Here is a 25,990-nt window from a genome sequence, read left to right on the forward strand (position 1 = left end):
TTCAGCTGACGGAAATGTGAGGGTTCATTGTTTCACGGCCCAGCACATCAACATGCACACTGTATCATATATTCAAGAATCACCTATATGCAATCACACACAGACAAATCTCATATCCATACAGTTCATAATCCAGATAATGTCAATTTTCTTAAATAAAAAAAAAAAATCAAACGGTCTAAATTTTCTAGTCCCTATGGCGGCAGCAGATATGGAAGTATGTGAGCAGTGTCCTGTGGAATTGAAGAAGCCAGAAGAGAACTGAGTAGCACTAGCACACCTCTCTGCAACCAGCATAAACAGGAGGGGTGATGCATCAAGTAAGACCCTGACTGAAGGCTTGCACCCAGCAGAAGCTCCAGTGCCCAATGGCAGCAGTGGTCACGGTGGGGAACAGATATATTATTCACCCAAGATCCTCCTTCCTTCCTCATGGTGGCTACATGGTTCTCTCCTCGCCTATTTCATCTCAAAGCAACCCTGCAAGGCACATTAAGCGGGGGGCGGGGGAGAGAGAGAGAGAGAGAGAGACCGACCCAAGGCCATCCAAGACACTTGATGGCCGAACAAGGATTTGGAGCTCTTCAGTCAGAGGACCAAACAATATAGTACATTAAATGTGTGTATTTGATCACAGTCATGTGGGGTAGGAGGAAAGTGATCAGGAGTGGGACCATGATGCACATGTAAGAGGTATTTAACCATTTCCCACCATCCCACTGTCCAAATGAAAATTCCCCCTTCCAAGCTGCTATTAGCCCTAAAGGAAAGCTTCCATCACCACCATGAAAGTTTTCCTCCCAAGACAAATAGTACCTTCTGGGGAGCAATTTACTGGAACTGTGGCACCCAAGCAAAGGGCAAAATACCCCTTTCCCCATAGTCCTGCTCCCCCTCATTGCTGTCGTTTAAGTTCTAAAAACCACATGTGCATGCAGGGTTAAACTAGGTGTCTAATGTAATAGTTCAACTGAGTCCAATTTTAAGCTCACTAAACCATACTGTCTCTCTCTATACAAATACAGGCCTCCTACCATATCCATTGGAACTCAGTCCCTGCGCTCATTACTTTTTGCGCTCATTGCAAAGTCTTCCTTTGCAGCCCTTCCTGTAACAGAGCGTTAGAGGAGGAACACGAGAAGCAGTCAGCTAGAACACTAGAGGAGCACCCTACTTCTTGTTAGCATTCTGGCTACAGATAGCATCCTGCTACAGTTAGTGTTCTGTAACAGGAAGGGCTGCAAATGAAGAGCACAGCAAAAGAAGAGATAAGTATAGGGTTTGCTTTTATCCATGGTTTTGGTTTCAGTGGGGGGAGTGGGAACCAATCCCCCACGGCTATGGGGGGGAACGCCTGTATATTTATATTATTTAACTTGCTGAATTGGGAGTTTTTTCTAACTCTCCTTTGGAAACATGTTAATGACTATAACACAGAAGGTAAGCAAGAAGTGGGTTTTGTGGAGGGCCACCCTGTATGGTTGGCACTACATTTGAGGAGGTGGCATTCACAAAGGAAGGAGGAGGAACACTGGTGAAATGTCACTTCTGGTGGAGAGGAAGGGTGCCTTTTTCTACAGTGCACAAAGGCGCTGTATGGGCAAGGGGTGGTCTTGGTTTTGTGCCAGTGTCAAGGGCAGACCAGTTAAGGGTCTGCCTCTTTCAGCTTTATGTCTAGCATCTCTAACATGGCACTTCCTTAAATTCTGACTCTCAGGATTTCATGTGTGCTGTCAGCCTGTGCTAATTACCTTCTAATTACTTACTGATCCCCTGATCTCTGATGCTGCATAGACAGGTTGCCTTTTTATCACCTTGAAGGAATCACTCTTACAGCTGGCATCTGCCACCAGCAGCACCACTTTCTATTCAACAAGGACCCCTCTCAGTCTCTGGGCCAGAAGGCTTCAAGGGAACGCCAATGTTGTGACCTGCTCTTGCTGGAAAATCCATACATAGGCTTCTGCCTGAAATTCATCTATGAATAATCTGCTTGGTACACTCTGCTGACGAGAGTAGTTTTCCTTATGCTCACTCACAAAAGCGTTTGCATTGAACGATTCATGATTTAGCTACTTAAGCAATACTAGCCTCCGAAATCAGGAATTTTGTGCCACTGAATGACTGCCTGCAGCATAGCTAATCATTATCTTCTGGCAGACATATACCAAGGAGGTCATCAGAGCTGTTGCGATGTAGACAGCGGCCTGGCCTGGCTCACTGGATTCACTTTCCTCTTAGGATTGCCACTTCCCATCCTCCTGGCTCCATGATACCATAATTTCATGTCTTCCAAGGCTGGCAGGAACTGATTAACTACAGTTCCACCCTCTACCACACTGCACAAAAATGCAGGGGCTGGGATATCTTCTCTGTCTCATGTCTGGCAAAAGTGTTGCCCAATAGGGGCAGTGAAGTTAGTCTCTTCGGGGAAAAAGGCGGGGTAAAAATAAAGTTGTTGTTGTTGTTGTTGTTGTTGTTGTTATTGTTATTATTGAAGTAGGTTGGAAAAATTTTCAGTTTGGAACTTTCCCCACTATTCTACCTTTTCTAAGGAAAACATTCCTTTCCTAAAAATGCATCATTTCATAAAATGAATTGTATTGGCAACCTTCAGTCTCGAAAGACTATGGTATCGCGCTCTGAAAGGTGGTTCTGGCACAGCGTCTAGTGTGGCTGAAAAGGCCAATCCGGGAGTGACAATCCCTTCCACACCGGGAGCAAGTGCAGTCTGTCCCTGGTCTGTCTCCCTGGCTATGGGCCTTCCTTCTTTGCCTCTTAGCCTCAGACTGTTGGCCAAGTGTCTCTTCAAACTGGGAAAGGCCATGCTGCACAGCCTGCCTCCAAGCGGGCCGCTCAGAGGCCAGGGTTTCCCACTTGTTGAGGTCCATCCCTAAGGCCTTCAGATCCCTCTTGCAGATGTCCTTGTATCGCAGCTGTGGTCTACCTGTAGGGCGCTTTCCTTGCACGAGTTCTCCATAGAGGAGATCCTTTGGGATCCGGCCATCATCCATTCTCACGACATGACCAAGCCAACGCAGGCGTCTCTGTTTCAGCAGTGAATACATGCTAGGGATTCCAGCACGTTCCAGGACTGTGTTGTTTGGAACTTTGTCCTGCCAGGTGATGTTGAGGATGCGTCGGAGGCAGCGCATGTGGAAAGCGCTCAGTTTCCTCTCCTGTTGTGAGCGAAGAGTCCATGACTCGCTGCAGTACAGAAGTGTACTCAGGACGCAAGCTCTGTAGACCTGGATCTTGGTGTGTTCCGTCAGCTTCTTGTTGGACCAGACTCTCTTTGTGAGTCTGGAAAACGTGGTAGCTGCTTTACTGATGCGCTTGTTTAGCTCGGTATCGAGAGAATGTGTGTCGGAGATCGTTAAAATGAATTGGTAGCATTGTGAATAGACACAACACCAGTCAAATTAAGCAATTTCCAAACTGTAATTAACTTTTTTTCAGATGACTACAGTATTCCTCTAATGTACTATAAACAAATTCAGTCAATCAAGGAGGGTGGGTAAGGATCACAGCTGCTGGGCGCTCCCTTGTCTTTCATGCGAAAAAATGGACATTACACGGACACCACATATGTGCATAAAGACTGTTCCTGCCTTTGGCTGACCATGGTGGAGATCGAGATGGGCCAACAACTGCAATCTCATTCTTCCTCTCTGGCCTGGAGTGCAGTTATGTGGGTAGGATTACAATGTCAGTGTCTCATCCCTTTGCAAAGGAGGAACTGGGCAGGTTTTCGGTCTCTGCCCCGAGGTTTCCTTGATCATACTACCTTCCCACAATACAACTTCTCTCCTACTCAGATGATACAAATTGTCAGTTTCAGAATACTGAGGGGAACAGAAAAATCCACTGCATGGGGATGGAGGGGGGAGAGAAGAGGAACACATGGCTCTCCGTTCCTGTTTCCATTTGAAAGCTCCCACTTGGATTGCAGGACAATGATACAGGTGGGGAGAGTTCTCCCTGCTCTATCTGCCTGGCATAATTTGAAAACAGGAAGCCCCAGTCAAACTGCACTGGGACCAAGATACCTTGGGAAAATACTCCTAGGTGCACACACACAAATGAATCATGCTTATTTGTTTTCATGGTTGCAAACGCAACTGCACAAAGAAACTTTAGTCCACAGTCACAGCTTCCAGCGGAGCCATTTCAGTAAACAAAGTGGCTTGGGGCGGGAGCCACCACTTCCCTCCTCCCACCACACAGTAGTTACTTAATTTAAGTCTCCATCCCCCACTGCTGAAGCCATGCAGGGGGAAAATGGCATGTATGAGATCCCAGTCTCAGGGATATAATACTACAAATTAAACCTAACAAGCAAATAATAGTCGTTTGCATTCCACCACCATCACCCAGTGCTTAGCTCTTTCAAAAATAAAAAAGGCAGCAGGTTCGCTGAAGGTCATGGGAAGTCATACCTTTGTTATTCAGAACCCTCTTCTCTCTTCCCTCATGTTTGGTTACTCTAGCAAGGGAAAGGGACTCTGTACATGCATAAAGGCACTCTTCTGTATCACTCCTCCTGAGCCAGTACTGACCTCTGGTCAGGATCAAGCAGTAAATACTGTACTCTACAAACAGACCCCCCCCCCATATACATGCACATACCCTCCTTTACTCAAGCGTATTTTACTTCTATTGTTCTTTAGAGACTGCAATTAACATAAGAGGCCCATTGCACTGACTGAAAAATTTAGATCCAAATTAGATTTTTTCTCAGCCTGCTTTTGAGAATGTAACTCTATGAAGGGAACCTCCTCCCCTCCCTGCCTGCTTCTGTCTCCCATTCCCAGGGTGCGTGGGCGGTTTGCTAAATAAATGATCAAGCTTGCACTGCAAAGTCAAAGAGGCTGATGCATTGTTATTTGAAAGGAAATATTGTAAACCATGTCCACTCATTGCACAATCTCCCCCCGCCTCCTCTCCCCCTCTCCTCTCTGCTCCCCACAATGAACTTATCCATGGTGGGTTTCTTATTTCATCATCTACCTCACTGAAGCAAAAGCCACAATTTCAGGCAAAAGCTCACAGAAACGGTTCTGGCAACTATACTGTACTACAGCAGAGCCATCAGTGTGACAGGACTGCACATAAGCAGCAGCTTTCCCTAGAGCCCCCAGTTTTGTACCATCATGCTTCCTGTCACTCTTTTAATCCATAGATTCGGGCGAAATATTTGATTTTCTCTGTAAACTGCTTTTGTGAATTTTTTTGTTGTTAAAACTGGTATAGGAATATTCTTAACAAAAACAACAACCCTCTCCACCTACAAACCTCTATAGCACAGATTCATGTTCTCCTCATACACACACACAAATGACTTCACACTGATAAGTTTCCCTCTTCTATACTACCACTAAGAGTACAAAAGCTCTGTGTGCAATGACATTTGGCCACCCTACTGTCATCCTCCTAGTTTAGTGGACAACCATGAGTGTAGGAAGCAGCTATGATAAGGTGCACAGCTTCTGCACAATCATCATGCATCATCCCTTTGTGCATAAGGAATGTGTGTCCTGGCACACACTGAGCTTTCCCACACTTTTTGAATCTGGGTAGACATGTGAGAGTCCTGAACGGGTGCCATAAGACTTTGAAAAAGCAAAATAGGTGCAACACCCTCCTCAAACCCTATGAGAAAAATAAGTTCATCAGGTGCAAAGGAGGAGAGGCTCTCACTCATAGGCACAGAGACAACTTGTGCTCCTTTGCATTGAGTATTCCAGATCAGCCCAGATAGCTGCTCTGTGCAAAACAGGAACTGCAACTGTGCAACAAGTCATTTCTGGGCTTGGTTTTTAGTTCTCGGGCTCCTCCAGCACTGCTGTTTCCAAGCAGTCTTTGGCCTTCTTGGGGCTTTCCCTCATCCTGAAGTACAGATCTTCAGCAAGCAAGATTCACATGTCAAGTTGCTGGAGAACAAATCCTGCCTTCCGTCCGTCTGGAAATGGACCTACTTCACTTGCCCTCATGGGTGCTTAAGCTATCCTCTTCTCATTATATGCATGATAAAGCACCTCAACACTAGGCAACACAGTAACTTAAGCTAAATTGAAACTTAAAAACACACAATACCCACAGGTAACTTGTAAAAACAGTGGAAACAACCCACCAAGATAACTGGATCTCAAGGAGAAGGGGAAGAGGTAGAGTTCAGGGGTTCAAGGCTCAGTAGAGGAGATGCATCTTCACACCCTTCTACATGTTGGTCAGAAGGGAGGAGTGAAGATGGTAGGAGGGCTTGCATGCCAGAGAAAAGGGGCATCAAGTGAGAAGAGATGGAGGTGCAAAACAGAAGGAGAAACAGCAGACCCATCTTTGCTGGGGTAGCAACAGCAGAACTTAAGCTGTAAGAAGGCAAGTAGCGAGAAAGACCAACGAACAAGGAGCTCTAACAGCAAACAGACGTAACAAACTGGATCCAAATGGGAGCCAGAAAAATCAGTGTACCAAAAAGAAAACAAGATAAAGCAAAACGAGGTGAATGTAAATTCTAAAATGTGCATGGGTTTAAGTGACCATTCTATTTCAGGCAGAAGTAGATTGAACAGTAATTCTCCCAGCTACACTTTCCCATCAAGTCTGAAGGATGAATTTCTAGCAGCAATTTCAACTACAGCAACACCCGAAAGTCATATTTTCAGCTCCCTGCTTGGGCCTGCATCATCATCATCATCACAGTTGCATTAGATTCCCTTGGCTGGCTCTTAATTTCCTAAGCCAGTTCGAAAAACAGAACGGTCCTTCATCCACAGGGCTGTTATTATATCCTTTGCTGAGACAGCCCAAGTCAGAAGCAAGCAGATGAACAACCCCAGCACAGTGAAAGAGCACTACCCTTCCATTTCCAGATCAACAACAGTAATATTGCAGGTTTTGTTGTTGTTAGGAATACTTATTTATTATTAAGAAATAAAATATGCCCTATATCTTCATTGCTACAACCACCACCACCCTCGTGGTTATGTTCTTCTTTTTTTGTTTGTGTAGTTTGATTTAAACAAAAATCACTTTATTGGGAGGGAAGCACTCTGAGGGCCCAATCCAGACCCAGACTTGGGCCAGTGCCAGTGCTGAAAGCACTTTTGCGCCACTCAAAGGGGAGACAGGTCAGTGCATGGATGTAGGCCAGGCTCCCTGCACCACCACAGGCCCCGCGGATGAGGTGAGTTGTGTTGGTCAATGCAGGGGTCTGGGGAGCATGGGGAGGACAGAGAGGAGGTGGGAGGGAGGCTCTCAGAGGCGGGGGGGCAGAGAGCGGAAGCCGGGCCAGGACCCGGCAGTTACGTCAGATACGGACCCCATTCCTGGGCAGCCCAGGGCAGTTCTGGGCTGCTCAAATTTGTGCCACCTCATCAGGTGGCACAAATCCAAGTAGACCCATTAGGGCTGCTGCAATGCACATGGGGTAAGGGGAACGTTTCCCCTTGCCTCAGGTTGTGCTGCTTTTGGCCTCAGACTTGCGCTCAATGCAGTGCAGACCTGCTGGCCTGCCTGCTTCCAGCGCAAGTTAGGGTTGCGCCCTGAAAAGCTCAAAGTAGCTTCATCAAACATTACAAAGACAATTTTTGGTCAGTATCACATCTTACACAATTTATTTCTTACTGTATAAGAGATTGCATTCTGAAAAGTGTTAATAATGCATTTTTCAAGAAGAACCTGATTTAATATTGTAGTTGTGCTAACTACAGTGCTTATCACAGAACCATTCTCTAAACCTAGTTAGTAACCTAAGAGTACATCCAAATCTATGCAACGTGAAATCACTGTAGAAGTACACTCTTTTGTTCAGATGTGCAATCTGCACCTCTGGACTGAGTTCAGGGCACAGCCTTCTTCTTGTCTGTAGTAGAAACTCCTACACGCATAGCACTGATAGGCTGGGAAGGATGGAAGTCACTCGTTCAATTCCCTGCTCTTCCCCATGGTGTTTTTCCAAACACCTTGCAAACACCTTTGCAAGAGCAAAAACAAACCGAGCTTAAGCTGTAGGAGAAAAACCTGCAGCAGCTCTTGATTTGCATGTGTTCTATACATATTGTAGTCCCTCTCAGGTTTTCTACTGGAGCAGCAGAACAGTGCAGATCTTCTGGGAATAACTAGGGTATGCTTGGTTGTATGCATGCAATGAATGTGAGACATTAATCAATCTAGGTTGCGTTGGCCTTTGGAAGCATCAAGGTCTTGGTATTATATAGTTTCCAAGATTTCCAGCATACTGGAAAGGAAGCAAAAATGGCCATGATCCCCTTTCTCAAAGTTGGCCATTTGCTCGTTTCAGGAATAGGAAAATCAAACCATCTTGTAAACAGGCAAGTGGCTGTTGAGAGGTTTATGAGAACTCTCAAAGCAATACAAAGGCCTGAATATCCTTCACGCTGGTCTTGCGTGTCAAAGGCAAGCTTCTCAACAGCCATTTACTTGGTCTCCTACAAGCAAGAATACAAGCAAACAGAGACACTTTGCAAAAGTTAGCTCTCCCCCCTCCCCACCCAGGCTAACAAATGGTACACAGGAACAGGCAAGCCAAGACAAGTTTTTGTGGGCTTGTAACCTGCCAGTACTCCCATCTCCTGACAGCATTTTTCATACACTTCCAAGCTTCCCAGGATGAGCATGCGCAGTCCCACATCACTGTGTTTGCAGCAGCTTTGGACCTTTTCATCATTCTCTTTCCCACACAACTTTGGCTTTGACCCTTTGAGAGGGAGAAACGATCTCCCGGCTACTTCCCAGTCCTTCGTCCTCCTAAGGCGCGCCTCTCTAATGAAAGCTTCAAGGCTCTTGCTGTCGTCTGATGTGCGGCTGTGTTTCTTCCATTCTGCTTCCTCTAGCATCTCTGACTGCCTGACACGAACCCCTCTGGTGCTTAGAAAAGACAGAATTAGCCCAGTGAACACAGCTAAGCAGTGAAGCAAGCATTAAACTGTCATCATTTCCCAACAGAAGGGCAAATCGCACAGAGAATGTTTGCTGCACACGCCTGGCTCAGCTGTCACAAGGCGACAGTGCTGGAAGAGCGAACCCAAACTGGACAATTTTCAAAAGCCAGGAACAAAATAACACATAGGCCTGAATCTTCAACCACGTTACTTGGAAGTAAATTATATGGCACTCAATGGCACTTATGTCCAAGTGAGACGTAAGTGGTCCTGGGAAGTGGGTGCAATGGTGGTGCTGGTACATGCCAAATCCTATCACCTGCCCTAAAACCCAGCACAAGGCAACTCAGACTTGCTCTGGTTATTTAGCAGGTGCAGATCCGAGTTGTCCCATTAAACAGGCTGGTCCTGGATAAGATTCCAAGAGTTGTTATTATTATTATTAATATAATATTAATATAATTATTATTTATATACCGTTTTTCAACATCAAGTTCCTTGACCCATCTCTAATTGATGGACTGCTTGCAAACACTCCTCTTTCACAGAGCATATTGATACAAATTTGGCCCAAAATGTATCTTGCAGCTTTGGGCATTGGCCTGCCAGAGAAATAGTCAACAGGAATTTTAGGCTCATCTGTAGCAAGCCTGTACATGCAAGTCAGTGGAGAATAGTGTGCAGTAGGTGAAATGAACAGGATGGGAGAGAAAAAGAGCAAAAAAAGAAGAGGATAAGAGACCTAAGAGACTGTGTTCACTCCTTATGTGCTGAATTCATAGCCAGCCCAGTAGCAGTGTTTACAGTTTGTCTGCCAAGTCTGTGCTCCTGGGATATAATTCATTTTCACACATTTTTAAAGGCCATTTGAGAGAAATGTTTGCAAACATGAAATACGGATAGAGTTCAGAGGTTTTATAATCAACAGATGGGATACAATCTCCTTGCACTTTAAAAACTCTAGGCCCTTTAGTGTGACACTTTAATGTCACCCCTTGTAGTAAAGAAGATGCTTCCAAATAAATCTCATTGAACACACTTATGTCTAAATAAACATACACAGGATTGCAATTAACACATTTCTGCCCAGCCCACAGGCGTACACATTTCATCCCTGTTGCTTATACGAAATGTTGGGCAGAAATGGCTTAAAATCAATGTACGTAGGTAGTGTAGAAATGTGCCTTAAATTTCTTGCAAGATCAGTCCTTCAAGAACTTGTTTGGCTAAAATATTCAAACAGTGAAGGCTTACTTACATCCTTAGTTGTCCTGAAATAACCCCTTGACTTGCTTTGGTTCATTTACCTGACTCAGCTCTGGTTTAGTTAGGTATATGTGACTCTGGTTTAGTTTGGTATACATGAATACTGTAGTCATTGTTTCCAGCAAGAAGAAATTGATGGGACCCAGAATGTAGCACAAATACATATTGACTGGAGAATAATTCGAGACCATGTGGAACATGATGTGGCAAAGAGACTCTGAAATTCCCTGCTTATGTAAACAAGAGTTATTTAAACAGGACTACCACCATAATGATGTCTTTGATATCCTTCATTTTGATAAGGATGGAGAAGAAGCAAATATCAAAACTTGGGGGCACCTCCCACTGCAGTGTGCAATCCAAATTTATTTCCAAATTTTATTTCCAAATAAGAACTTTAATTCGGCCTTTGAAACTGAGCTCTCGCAAGCATATCATTCAGGTACCTGAAATCTCTAGTTTCCCCAGCAACCATGACTTGTGTAAATTCTTAACTCTGATTAAGGATTAGCCTTCCCTTTTACATCATGTGGCAGAGCAAGGGTGGTACAGTAAAGGTGGTGATTGTTTTTGTCTGTGGATGAATGTTAGTATTTCTCAGGTATGGAGGCAAACAAATTCGCTGCAGATCACACAGCTTGTGTTTTCTCAGAAGTCCTTGATAGGTGTTCTTAAGAGCCTAAGCATATTAGAGGTTGCCAAAGAGACAGGCTGCATTGCAGCAGGAGGCTTGGATGTGCTACCAGAGGCATGCAAGATGACAGAACCAATGTGACATAGCATTAGACATACTGGAAATATCCAGGGACTGTAGATTCCACACAAATCACTAAGACAGAACAATATTACACACATACTGCAATCTTGCCCATTGATGGAAACATGGATAATGTAATTCCCAAAGTCCATAATATGCTGTCAAAAGCTTAGAACATTGGGATTTGTCATTTTTAACTTCAAGCACATAGAGAAAACAGTGAGGGAATGTGGTGGCCCTTGTTCAGAAATCAGATCATTATTTCCCATCTTCCACTTCCCATCTTCCACTTTGGTAGTAGAGCCCCCATGAGTCATCATGTTATGAGTTATGCAAAGGCCAAAGGATTTTTTATCTGCAAAGCAGACAAATGGGGTGAATGGGGTGGGGGGAACTGTTAGTCAAACACAACTTTGCCTCCTTTGCCCTGCGCTGGCGTCTTGATCAGTTTCCAGACAGCCCAAAACACTGCAAAAAGGCTCTGCCTCACACAGGCAGGGAAATAGTCCTGGAACAATGGAAGAGGTTCCCCTTGCCAAGGAACAGTAAGACTCCTGGAGCCCCTAAGCCAGCTGAGGCTGAAGAAGGGAAGGGGGGGTCGGAAAACCTCTGTAGCCAGAGCACGTGCAGCAAGGTAGAGCACTGTCTCTCTCTCTCTCTCTCTCTCACACACACACACACACACAAACAGGGGCAGGTGGGGTAGCAACAGAGGGGATTGCTTTAAAAAACCCAGGGAGTGCTTGCCAAATTCCACCCCCCCCCCCATGGTGCAGGCTCTCCATGCTCCAGCCTACACAAACAAAACAGTCCTGCAAGCCAAAGCATGAGATTTAGGCTACAATCCTCTCCACACTTTCCTGGGAGTAAGCCCCATTGACTAGAATGGAGTTTACTTCTGAGTAGAAACACATAGGACTGTACTCAGAAGCTCAGCATCCCAGCTGTGAAAGAAGCGGAGACAGCTAGCAAAGGGGAGGGCTAAGTAAGGAGCAGAGGAAGGGGAGGTGAACGAGCGGAGAGGGAGGCGATTGAGAACAGCTGCCTTAGTTTCCTTCCATCCCCAAGTGTCAGGCTGCAGCGTATTTGTGTAACTATGCAATTTAGCATAAGCGTTTTTTCTTAATCCTGCCGGGTCACGGAACAGAACTCACATGCATAAATAGGCTCCACCTGTACCACTGAGTTCCTTGTAATAAGGTCATGATAAGAAAGAGGGAGAAAGAAAAAAATAAAATATTTTTACTTACCTCTCCTAAGCTGTCTGGTCACCCTCCCCCCACTATAGGGTGGGTTTAAAAACCTGAGAGAACCTTTCTGAGGTGAGGCCTAGAGATTTTACAAGGCTGCCAACCCTTGAAAATGGACCAAAAAATCTGGTACTATCTGATACTATGGTAGGGCCCAATGGAAGTTTGGAGGGACCCAATGGAGGTTTGGAGGGGCCCAACAAATGGTTTGAGATGAGACTTTTTTTTTCCTATTTACCTGAGAAAGAAAAGCTAGACAAACAGAGTAATGTTTGGCAATTCTGAGTAATTTTATCAAATTTGGCCAAAGTCATCGGTTTTCAAACTCTCAGGGATAGTTTGAACCACAGTAAGTTCTTGCAGAGGAAGGTAGTGTCGCTAAGGGGGCTGCAGGGACTGCAATGCGCAAATGTCTGCAGAGCTCCCCGCAGCTTAAAAAGTGAAAGTGGAGCGATCACGCTCCACTTGTGCAAAACCAGAAGGTTTTTTTTTACTTAAATCAATAAAAGGCATGTCCTGTATTGGCTAGAGACAATTAAATTAATAAAATAAAATAAAAATAAAAAACATGCCCTGTATTGGTTAAAGACATTGAGCTGGGGTGAAGCGGGACAGATATTCTCCCCCTGCTAAATATAAGAGAAGCACCATTTTCAAAAGTGCCTCTTTACTCAGTTAGCAAGGGTAACTGTATTATAATACATGGAAATGAGAGCTGACTCATATTAACACCTTATTGGTTAGATATCATAACAATACCTAATTGGCTCTCAGAACAATCAGTCTCTTTGGTTAGTTCTGAGTTAAGAAAATCTAGTTTTTGTTACCTAATGCAGTTATGTTTTTATTTTCTGGTTATTTGGCTATAATTTTTGATAGAATAAACTTATTTTGACACAGTATGTTTCATTGCATTCTGCATTAAATTCCACATCGAATGGTATATAACGTTATATTATTCAAAAATACCAAGGTTTTCACAATTTTGGCCACTAGTGTTAAGCATAGGTTGCTGTCCCCCTAAACCTTGTTGCCCAGTGCAACTGCTACCCTTTGCACCCCCTTAGCTACGCCACTGGAAGGAGCAGTGTCAGTATAATGCTGGAGAGTCTGAAGATGAAAGAGGCTGTACAAATGTGTGTTTTTTTTCAAAAGACCAGAGCGTGTGAAAAGGAAGAACGTAATGTGTCTTTATTACTCATCTCAAGACACTGAAGAGACAATAAATAGCAGCACTGAATTATAAATAGAGACGATAAATAATAAATAACAGCAGAACGTAATTCTAAAGAGAGTGGTCTGCATTTGCTGGGGATTTTTAATCCAAAGCCACTGCCAAGATATTTGTCAGGCAATATCTTGTTCTCACTGGGATCTCCTGGAAACCCAAGCCCATTTGCTTAATAAGGAGGGAAACTGTTTTCCCATTTCCGTTGTGTGAATGGTAAAACGAAACCAAAAATTATCCACTGAGAATTTTCAGCTTGAAACTTGGTGGCATTGTGGGGGTGACAATTTCACATGTTCTGCCACTGCCACCCTCCTCTGTGGCAGTGGCGCTTTTCCCAAGAAGCCAGGTGCCCTCATTTTTACCAAGAAAAACTGAAACATTGCAGAGGAGCTACCATTTCCCCCCCATCCCCTTTTGGAATGATGCTTCATTATGACATAGCTTTACTTGGAAGGAGTTTCTGGGTCAAGCATGATGATGTACTGGCTATGAGCAACTGGCACAAGCTCCCTTGTCATCACTACTGTTAGAAAAATAGTTAAGATCACAGTGCTGCAAAAACTATCTTTGTCCTCCTCAGAAACACAAAGCAGAAGACCTACATAAGGCGGGGGGGGGGGAATGGAACATCCAGAGTTAAACTCTGCCCCTCCCAGTTGACAGCTATGCAGATGAGCCAGAAGGGGAGTGATCTGATTGGCTGCTCTGCTGAAGGTTCTATGGGGCCTGAGTATAAAAAGAGGAGCAAATTGCAGCTTGGGCTGACCGCTCTGTGTTGGTCAGGGGGCTGACAGTTCATAGTTGGTTCTCTGAGAGCAGAAGAAAGGAGCCTCCAGCTAAGATCCAGACTTCCATCCATCTGTGGTTTCACCTATCCACTTGAAACTGTTCCAGCCTGGACAAAGGTGACCAGATGTCACAGCCGCAAAAGAGGACAAGACACCCCAAAATGTAGGACATCCAAGAAAAATGTAGGACATGACAAAATAAAAGTGAGAAATACTTGTCTATTGATGTCATGTGGTTAATTTAAACACTGTGGCCACAATCCTAACCAGAAGTAAGTCCTATTTTGTTCAGTGGGGCTTACTCTCAGGAAAGTGTAGTTAGGATTGCAGTCTATATTACTTTATTAAATTTAAAACTATATTACACATAATTTATTACGTATAATTAATAAATTACAAGAAGGCTCTGCGCTGCTTGCTCACAGGGAAAAGGAGGACATTTAACTTCTTTTCCAGGACACGAGGCTGAAAAGGAGGACATGTCCTGGAAAAAGAGGATGTCTGGTCACCCTGAGCCTGGAGATCCAGCTTTAGCTTTCCAGCAGCTTGAATACCCTATTTATCCCTTCTCTTCCAATAACCTGACCAGCTGTGGTTCAGGGAGGGAAAGATTTAACAGGTATATGCTTAGGGAGATCTTTGTTTATATAACAGACAAAGCTTCCCTGATATCTCTTTTGAAAATAAACATCTTGTCCCTGTTCAGTTTCACTCTGGTGTCTGCGCGCTTTCTGTGTCTTTTCTTTACTCATACTGGTGGGGCTGGGTGAACAGAGTGGCCATTGAAAATTTGACTTAACAATCACCACCAGTAAATTTCACACCCAATCACTCTCACCCACCGCCCCAAACTGCCTAAATAGCCTTCATTTCACCACCTGTGAATGGCATATGGGTGGTCATTTTGGTGGCCCTATAAAGTACTCTTGTACATTTGTATAAATATATTACAGTGGTAAGGGACTTAAAACTCTTGAAAAGGATCAGGTGAATCTAGAGAAGAAATGAGCCGGAGCAAAGAAGACAGAGTAGTTGGGGGATTACAGAATACAAAATGGTGAAAGATTTATGTGGCCGTTTCCAAGTGAAAAACTAGGATGAGACTGATGGGGAAAACGAGGAGACAGCTGTGCAGAACAGAGAGATTAATTCCTTTATTCCTTATGCAGTTCAAGGGCAATCCTTTCTCAAAAATTAGACAATGTTCAAATAAACAAAGCATCCGCACTGACTGAGCACCCACTCATAGAGGATGACTGAAAAGGCCTTGAGACTCAGGCAACTTTGTTTATGGTTGGAGACAGACCAGAGTTTTTAGAAGAGTTGGTATGATAAAGCTGTTGTTACCTTGGAAGTGCACACTAATTTCTTTTGTTCCACATCTCTGGTCAAACAGGTTTTGTATGTTTTTTGAAACACTATAAAAACCTGCAAAAAATGTGATCTGCCAAAGTCATCAGTGGGACTGGAAAAAATGGAATTTGCCAACATGACCCCCACTGCAGGGGTTCTTGGTTGCAGATAATGTCCTGAAGAAGCCTTTTTGCTGAAGTGTACTGGACTTTCAAATATATGGAATCCTAGGAAGTTAAAGTTGGAAGGGAGAGCAGAAGCCATCTAGTCCAGCTCTCCTGCTCAGCACAGGCAACTGCTACAGCATTCCTGACAGAGGGATGTCTATGTCAGCCATCGTAGTTGACCATCCAGCCTCTCCTCGAAAACTCCCAGTGAGGGAGAGTCTACAAGTGCACAGGGCAGGCTGCTCCAGCGCAGGGCAGCTCTTACAGTTTAGAAATTGTTCCTTGTATCTAGGTGTAAACAAACTTCCATGTCTTTTCATGCCATTGTTGCTAGTCATAGTATCCTGTGAAACATGCTTTCTGCAACTATTTGGAGGTGCTTCTTCTTTCGCTGCTGTTTGGGTACTGATTTCTTTTCTGCTGTGATGCAGTAGGTTGGCATTGTTTTGCAGTTGTACATGTCCACCCTAAAAAGATAATTAATTTTTGGTATGTGCTTATCTCATCTCTAACACCTACTCAAAGATGAACTGGAAAAAATCAGGAATAAGGGACTTGATGTCTCTACATCCCTCCGCCACCTCCTAGCCTTTGAGATCTTTTGTAACAGTGTGAAAACCCTCTTGCTGTGGTGGAACTGGTCTATGTGGGGTTCAGACAACAGAATATGGTTTGAAAACATGGAACTGTTAAGAGCCAAGAAGCATGGGCCAAAACTGAATGTTTGCAGGTGGCTTATATGAAACATCAGTGAGATCAGAAGAAAATGGCTACAGTGGGGTCTTGTTATCTGCAGGGATTCCGTTCCTGGAACCCCTGCAGATACCAAAATCTGTGGATAATTGAATCAGTGGATTAGGGCACTAAGACCCCCCAAATGCAACCAGAGCTGTGCAGTACCACTCCGGCTGCGTTTGGACAGTCCAACTGGGACCACCCCTCGGATTTGGATAATCAAATCCATGGGTATCAAATCCACGAATAAAAAGCATAAAAATGATGTACAAGGTGGTTTTCAAACTCTTGCTTATCAACAAATGTGCCACCATGACCAAACAAAAACCACAAAATTCAGGCTCAAAGCCTGTGATTAAGGGGAAAATATGAAACATGATTTTGCAATACATGCTTCAACTGTACCAAGAAACAAGTTGCCTCCCGTAGCCCTAGCAGAATTAGAAGCAAGGAAAACAATCCTTTTTAAAACAATGAAGCATACATTTTTCAAGCCCAGTAACTGTCTTTATGGTTTCCACATCCTGGCTCCCAAATATACCCTCTTCTGCCAAGCCCGTCTCCACAAATGCCATGTGCACAAATTGCTCTGCCAGTAAGTCTCCAGTCCACTTGCAATGGCCACTATCAATTTCAAGAGGGGGAATGGCACAGTTGTAAAGGCAGTAAGGAACTATGGGAGAAAAACAGCAGGCAAAGTAGATCATATTGCAGTTGGCAGTACCAACACTAGTCTTTCCTTCAGTGAGCCTCCAGAACGCGACGCTGCAAATGATCTACAAAGCCAACAGTAGGCAATGGGTCCTGGAGAAGTGCCAGGTTTTTCTGATTTGCTAGAGATGTTCAAGCTACAAGTAAACACAATAGCCCTGTATAAACAAAAATGTCAGCTCTTAAAAGAAAACCCTTACTGCTGCAGTGAGCAACCTGTACAGTCAGCCCATAACTCAGATAACAGTTACGTTCTGAGGTTGGCAAGTAAAGCCAAAATTACAGTTGGACCTTGGTATCCACAGGGGGTGTATTGGCTAGTTTGGCTCACTCTCCATCCCGATCCTCCTCCTAACTGTTCCTGAACCTCCCCGGACAGCACTTTATTTGCTCTGGTAGGGCATCCAGGAGCCACTAGGGTGCACATGGAGCCTCCAGCCATTTGCGCACAATGGCGTGCAACTTACTTGCCACTGGAACAGGTCTTATAGCAGTCAATCGTGAGAGGATTGAAAGAGGGGGAAGAGAAAAGCACCTGAATGTTCCACTCCAAACAAAATCCTTTTTGAAATGAATCTGCAGCTGAATTCAGAGAGCAACAACAGAAAGACATCTACATCTACTGACTGCGTACATTCACTTAGCATGGGTGCAATCCTAACCAACTTTCCAGCACTGGCATAGCTGTGCCAGTGGGGCATGTGCTGCATCCTGCAGTTGGGAGCAGTCACGGAGGCTTCCTCTAGGTAGGGCAATGTTTGCTCTCTTACCTCGGAGTTGCATTGCCCTTATGTCAGTGCTGGAAAATTGGTTAGGATTGCGGCCTGTGTCTCTTTCTCCTCTGATCAATATATTGAGATGTATAACTTAAGCACAACAGAACCCTTTTTTGGAAAATCAAAGTTTTTCGTCAAGCCTAATTAAAAGGCTTCAGTTTTCTCTCTTATATTTGCCTGGGATACCAGCTGTCAATTTGCTAATTTTAATGGGAACAATTAAAGCAGTTCAGTAAGATGAAAAAGACACTGGCCATGGAGAATGGAAGAAAATTTCGTTTTTTAATGCATTACAGGCATGTGCATCTTGCAGATTAGAATTAGATTGACCTAATTAACTGAAAACCAAATGGAGTCTGGTAAATTATTGAACTCTAGATTCCCTATTCCATCTTAAAAGCAAAACAAAAATAACCAAAGCCCCAGCGCCCTTTGATGTTATATAGGACAAATTGATCTAAATTGAAGCAACTTAAATCTCAAAGATAGAAACCTCTTTAAATAAACTAATTTAAAAGTGCACTTCAGCTACTTCCTACACCAAACTGTATACCAATTACTTGACATAACCATTTAAATATGTTGATTTGCAAATCAGAAAAGCCTTCATACAACAATGGAAAAAATAATTTCCCCTTTAGAAATCTCTAACCATAAGCAATAAATATCCGACAGTATTTTCACTATTTTAGAAAACCATGCACTAAACTTTGCTAATTCAATAACTTCTTGCTCATGGTTTTCATCAAGCTGTTTTAGTGCAGTAATTAGATATTAATTCCATACACAGAACACTTATTACTTTGTATTTTTATTTCAAAACACGGATTTCTTATACTCTCTCTCTCCACCTCCCCTCGCAACGACACTGAGCCACAGGGCCTAGGAGAGGGGGTAATTTATACCCAGGTCCAGGGTCAAAAGGGGGGCCCAGGAGCCAAAGGAGGGGGCCCAGAAATTTCGTGGGATCTTACATTTTCCTATCAGACTTGTTGCCTGCATGGGATGCTGAGGACACTACCACGAGTGCAGCTACTGGCAAGCCATATATGCTGGACAGAGGAATGCATACATGACGCTCCTTAACACAGTGTCAAATCTGGGAGGAAACTGGACTGCTACATTAGCTCTTTGGCTTGCTGATCTCCTTACCATGAAGGAGTGTATAGGAGCTCAGGGACACAGCTGCAAGACTACAGCTGCTGCAGAAGCAGGTTTTGATACACACAACCTGTGTGTATTCCATATTACTATTATCTAGCTGCTGATGCCACATGAGTGGGTAGACCTGGGCTCCTTTCCAGCTGTCTCCACCCTCCCCCCACTCTGTTTCACCCCTCCCCCTTTTCAAGGGGCCCAAAAGAATCTTTGTACCCCCTGATAAAATTGCTCTCAGAGGCCCTGTTAAGCCATGCCATCACCTTGCAGATTCAAGATATAAATGCAGCCCTCTACTTAAGGACATCCAATTTAAGTACATTCTAACTTAAGAAGACCTGTGCTGCACTTTTACACAGTCACAGTCCATTCACTCTGACATTTTCACATAAGCGTGATAGCACTGGTTTTGGAGAGAGAGAGAGAGAGAATGTATGTGTGTTTTGAAGATACAGAAGTAGAGCCGGAACAGTACTTAATAGACTGTACTTGTGTTCCTCTCCAACTAATACAAATGCATATTGTAATTTTTTGTAGAATGTAAATGCAAGCTATAAAATGCAATTAGTATAAATTCAGCCTCTCCCCATAGAAGTTGTTCTAAGGCCTATTTTGTACATTACATTACAAAAAAATCAGGGTTACCAACAGAAGTAGATTCACCATGGAGTGAAGTATTGTTTATTTCACAATTATTCATAGAAATATTTATTGTTATACTGTTTTTCAACTACTGCAGAAAGATGTTCACAACGTATATGGATGGGATAAAGGAACTTAAACTCTGGGTGAAGGGACTCCTAGCAGTTCTTTGCTTTTGCCCCTCTGCAGCTGCTGCCACTGTAACTCCTGTAGGAGATGGGAGTGCTATGGCATCCTTGTGCAGAGTTGTGACTGTGACTGTTTCTGTGGGGCATCCTTGGAGCATCTTCCCATGGAGGTGGTGCCTGGAGCTGTGTTATTCATTCCTTGCAGCTGGCAGGGTGTCTACATCCCCCAGCATTGGCCACTCATTGGTCCTACATCTGACCACAACCCCTGTTCAGTTCACCCTGGCAGCACTTCTCTGGCTGCCATGATAGAGGCTGAATGGATGCAGTATTTGGATACTTGGACATCACGCTGATGACATGTGGATGACATGCCAATTCCACAGTGATGATACACAGATGAGATGCTGACCTCACAGTGATAACATACAAATGATGCGCCAATGTCACAGTGGTGATGAGCTGCTGTCAGGATGCTGCTGCATGAATTATTATAAGAGGCTGTTTCCGTGTTTCCATAAATACTGGGAGTGTTACTGGGAAGGGCTGTGCGCCACTGTTGCTTTGGCAGACCAGGCTTGGCAATTTGGTCCTTGTTGTGCTAGCATTAGTGTGATGCTGGGTGTAATGTTGCTAGGACAAGCTTAGGATATGACAAATGTTACACTGGCATCCATGAGATGTCAGTGCAGAGCCCAAATGGGATTGAGGTACTTGTGTGAAATAAATTGGAGTTTTCAAAAGCTCCCTGCAATGCAGATGAGCCTCATGATTGAGATAATCCATGCGCAGAAGTTGTTTCTTTGGGGGTATTTCCACTGCTGAACCAGGCTGCAAGCATTGTGTATAATAAATATCCCCTTATTTCAGATGCATCAATATGAGCATGTAGTGCTAGAGAGGTCACTGCACTTTCTGCTTTGAGTGAGATTGTGTAACTTTAACGTGTTCTTGAGAGGCAATGATATCCCAGTCCAATCTCCAGGATGATTGCCTATGAAGATCTGGAACATTTGTACCAGTTACAATTCAAAGCTCACAGCAATCTTGTATTTCAGAATAACACCTATGTTACTCTCTGATGGGCCTTATCCAGACAAATGGCATGCAATGGGAAGAAAATACCATATTTGCTCAGTCTTAACTCTAAATTAAGTTCACTTCAATATACTACTACTACTACTACTACTACTACTACTACTAATAATAATAATAATAATAATAACAACAGGTATTTATATACCGCCTTTCTTGGTCTTTATTCAAGACTTTATTCAAGGCGGTTTACATAGGCAGGCTTTATTAAATCCCTATTAAATAGGGATTTTTACAATTTCAAAGAAGGTTCTTTCTTTCAAGAATGACTATATTCAAGGTGTTTCATTCCGATCTGGCTTCACATTCTGGCCTCCATCCTCCCACGCTCAGAGCAGATGGAATTGCTCGGCTTCAGCTTGTCAGCTGCTCCAAGGTCGCACGGTGCTGGTGGCCTCGAACTGGCGACCTTGTGGATGTTATCTTCAGGCAGACAGAGGCTCTACCCTCTAGACCAGACCTCCTGCCCCTAATAGTAGAAACATACTATTCTTATGTTACTTCTTTTGCTAAAAAACAGATATTATAGCTGGCCAATTACATCAACACTTCTAGGTACTGAAATAGCTGCATCTAAATAGAAATGAATGAAATCACAAATGCCATTCCACCTAAGCTCAGGGTCCCCAACATGCTCTCTTCCAATGGTTGGTTGGCAACCTTCAATCTCGAAAGACTATGGTATAAGCCTACAGCACCTGGTATTCCCAGGCGGTCTCCCATCCAAGTACTAACCAGGCCTGACCCTGCTTAGCTTCTGAGATCAGACGAGATCAGGCATGTGCAGGGTAACAGTTGCTTCCAGATCCATACCACTAACAAGCTGGTTTCCAGCCATTCTCCTAAGCACAGTATCTCTCCACAATTTCTCCCCTGGGTCACCACTTGAGAAATGACAAAAGAAGAAAGAAAATCATCTTTTGCCAATCAAGTAGGATTACAGATACACTGACAGAATGCACAGTTGGTCCTTCCAGATATCTGCTTGCGATACACAATAATTCAGCTTCTCCACAGGTTCTAATGCTTTTACAAGGTATACAAACTTACAGTAATTGCAGGCAAAGGGTAAATAAATATCTGACAGCACAGTGTGATGGATTCTGCCTAGGGCAAAGGAAAAACTGACTGGTTGAGCCTTATGTCACTGCCATCCTTACAGTCTGATGATTCTGTGATCACAGTGCCTCCGACAACCTTTGCCTACCCAGTAAATTTATCACTACTATGGTGTATAAAGAAGATACTCATGATCTCTCAGTAACCAAACATTTTCACTATAATAAACATGTTAGTCTTTAAGATGCCACAAGGCTTTTTGTTGCCAAAAAGGAGTCACCAAAGTTACAATGTAAGTTCTACATATCCTAATTCATAACCAGCTAAAGAAGTCTGATCCTTCCCTCCCCCCAAAAAGATTACACAGGCCAACACACATTTTGCTTCCTTAAACATTACACCAATTCCTGGGTATATTTGGGGTGCCGATTCAAAAAATGGCATCTGTTTTGCCCTATCACATCTAGTTTTGGAGATATAGTAAAGCCTCTTTAGTGACTGGTTCAAGCAGCTTCCTCATGAGGAAGCCTACACCATAGCTTCCTCATGAGGAAGTTGCTTGAACCATTCACTAATGAGGCTATACTATATCTCCAAAATTAGACGTGATAGGGCAAAATGGATGCCATTTTTTGAATCAGCACCCCAAATTCATATCAAGCCACCAGAAAGTTTAGGAAAAACTTTTCTGACCTTCAATTTTGTAGGCCTGTGTTATGAGTCTATTAGAACAGACTTCCATTAAGTGTCATTCAACAGCCATGTCATTACATATCTCTTACTACTTTGTTTAGTGTAGTTCCCCATGGATCTTGGAGTGTAGCATAAAGTCTTCCCTCTAATGCACAGAGAAACCCAGCCAACAGCATGACACACATGTCTATACAGGTTGAGACTAATTATTTGAGTGGACTCCATTCCAAGCACTCATGCGGATGGCAAAAAAATGAACTATAGCAAATCAATTTAAAAAACAAAGTTTCTTTGCTTGGTGATTTAAAAACAGGCTTGCTGACCTTTTGACTCTAAGAAGAGTCCTTAAGAAGACAATCCATCAACCAATCCTCCTCCAAGAGCTTAGAAAGCTTCACTCAGCCCCTCCCTTCACCAATGCAAAGCAATCACCTTTCTTTCATGTGCACAGGGGGAAGGGAGGGGTCCGCTGGAGAGAGAAGGACTGATGGATTGTCAGCCAGCTGCCCTCTCTCTCTCTCTCTCTCTCTCTCTCTCTCTCTCATTAAGGAGGCTATTGTTAAAGGACTGTTCAGTTTTTTAAACTGATTTTAAAAGGGTGCATTTTTCCCCTTCTCCAGGGATCAGCACATTCTCTCTCATTTGCAGGAGCCATTCATGTTGAGTCAAATCTGTGTATAAAAAATCCGTGTATAAATAGGCTGGACCTGTATACCATTAACATTAAGTCATCACAGCAGCCAAATCAGCTACAGTCAGAGAACACAATCCAGGGTCAGCTAATCTGGAAGATCAACATTTATTTTGATTTATTTTGATACTGGAGGACCTAAAAAGGTAGATCAGTTGATTGTACTGACTTTAAGCATTCATTTGTTCATTCATTCAGTTCTGGTGCCTATCACCCTGGCCAGAGTCACATTCCATTTGAATTATTACAATGCATTCTGCATGAGGCTGGCCTTGCAAAATATTCTGAAATGGAAATAGCTGCAAAATGCTGTAGCCAGACTGCTGATGGGAGCCTCTCAACTGGAGCGCATTACTCTAAACCTATTTGAAATGCATTGGCTCTCCATCTGTTTTCAGGCACAATTCAAGCTGCCTGGTGTTACTTTCAAAGCCCTTTGCAGTCTGGGTCTCAGGTATCTTCCGGAAATTCTCCTTCTACATTATTCCACAAATTAAAGCCTCAGGGAAGGCTGTGCTTCACACATCACCATCTGCTGCTACTGGTTTGGAATGCATGGAGTACAGGGCCTTCTCATAGTAGCCTCCAGGTTCTGGAACACCCTCCTCCAGGTTCAGGAACACCCTCCATACTGGCCTGTATCTCCCAGCTTTCAGATTTACAAGAAAAAGCTATTGTTTTACCAAACCTCTGGGGTATAATCCAAGGTAGGACTGAGACTTATCTAGGTTTTATGCTATCTCTGCAGTGCTTTGATTGAGCTGTTCCTAATCTTTATTTAACATGGTTTCATTGTGTGTGGTGTTATATTTTGTATTTCAATAGGATTATTAGCCATTGGGATCAGAAGCATACAAATTTAAAAATAAATCAACAAATAAAGTATACTATTTTAAAATTCACAAATGGTCCGATCCTATTGGGTTGCTGCACTATTGAAAGCTGCATTCTAGTGGCGCAGCATGCTTTATGGCTGTTGCAAAAACAACACGCCATTTAGCAAGGCCTTACCCCTGGAGCTGGTAAGTCAGTGCAGGGGTGGAATGGAGAGGCCTTGGGCAGAGACCAGGGTGGATTGAAGCCAGGAAGAGGGCGGTATCGGTGGCACCAGCACCACTGATATCCTATCCCCCTTCCTGGTCTCAATCTACCGTTCCGGGATCATGCAGACTTGCGCCAGCAAAATCACTGGCATAGTAGACCCAGCAGGGCAGCGAGGGCTTACCCCTGAGCAAAGGAACAGATGTTCCCCCATCCAGAGGAGTCCACAGGAACTGCCTCCCCCTCCCTCCACAGGATGCATAGCATGTTTCGGTGACGCAGCTGCATCTGCAGGGGGTATTTAGGTCATTGGGTTGAAAATACATTAACCGGATATTCTTTTTCAAGAATATCCAAAGCTATGTAACTTTTCAGTGACCTAGATATTGCAGAGTTCCTAGAAAATGCAGACTGGCACACACAGCATGCAAACAATTTCTGCCTTAAGGAATCTCAGACCCATGTCAGCATCAGATCTGTCCAACTATGAAATCAACTATAACCAAAGCAGAGATTGAACCTACCTGCATACATCCTCCTACTAGGAACAACATCTACAACTAAACTTACAACAATACACCATAACAATTCTAAAAACAAGCACTTCTCATGTGGCTGGAAGACTTGGAGAACACAGTCACCATCTGATGGCCACCTTGAATACAAGAGATGTTGGGGACACTCACCCTAGAAATGCCAACAATTTGTTCATCCGGAAGCAAACTGATGCGCACAAAGCAGGACTCAAAGTTGACATTTTCCTTCCCCATGAGATCTTTCCCCTGCAGCAGTGTGACATGAAAGGTGTTGGAGTTCACATTGTATTCCATGTTGACTTCAACTTGTCCCACTGTGAACTCTTGGCCAAAATTATTTCCAATGGAGGAGATGGAACTCAGAGAGTCAGTGGAGACAGACTTTTTCAGTGGCCCACAGGAAGCCAACTCAGGATCTTTGCTCATCAGCTCTAGAGTGCCTAACTCATTAATATTGTCAAAGGTGTCATCCATCTTCAGACTTGGTTTGCGAACAGGAGACATCCCTTCTCCTGCCTGCCGAAAGTTGCTTGTACATCTCTACAGACAGAATGAAAGAAGACCACAGTCAGTCAGAGTTCATTAATAACTTCAGTAAGTCAGAGTTCATTAATAACTTTAACTTTGAAAAATTTACTGTTGTGTGCAAAACATCAACCTTTTGCAGACCCCAAATGTGTAATTATAATCAGGTACAAATAAAATTTTCACAGGAAAGCTGATATGAGAAAACAAACAAACATGTTTTCAAGCTGTGAAAAATATTCTTTTTTCAGCCTTTGCTGTTGATGTTAAGTAACTCCACTAGCTAAGAAAAATATTTACAATCTGGAGAACTATTTTCCTAGTGGGAAAAGGGAAGGAAGTTCAATATCAAAGTAAATACTGAGATCATAAGAACACTGCATCTCAAATTCATCAGAGTCTTGCAACACCTTAAAGCAGTAGTCCTCAAACTGGTGGGTCATGACCCACCAGTTTGTGTAATATTTCCCCTGCCCTTTAAGGGG

General features: G+C 43.5%; 1 protein-coding gene and 1 pseudogene across 1 annotated transcript in view; both read right to left on the reverse strand.

The window, feature by feature from the left end:
• The window catches only part of SYT12 (synaptotagmin 12), a 39,813-nt gene that overhangs the window by 9,856 nt on the left and 3,967 nt on the right, over positions 1–25,990 (reverse strand). Inside the window, exon 3 of the mRNA XM_066609501.1 lies at positions 25,131–25,520. Coding sequence (XP_066465598.1) covers positions 25,131–25,520 — 390 coding nt within the window. The remainder of the gene's footprint in view (positions 1–25,130; positions 25,521–25,990) is intronic.
• Positions 21,647–21,763, reverse strand: LOC136638104 (5S ribosomal RNA; annotated as a pseudogene).

The sequence above is a fragment of the Tiliqua scincoides genome, chromosome 1 (genome assembly GCF_035046505.1).
Source record: "Tiliqua scincoides isolate rTilSci1 chromosome 1, rTilSci1.hap2, whole genome shotgun sequence".
Lineage (NCBI taxonomy): Eukaryota > Metazoa > Chordata > Lepidosauria > Squamata > Scincidae > Tiliqua > Tiliqua scincoides.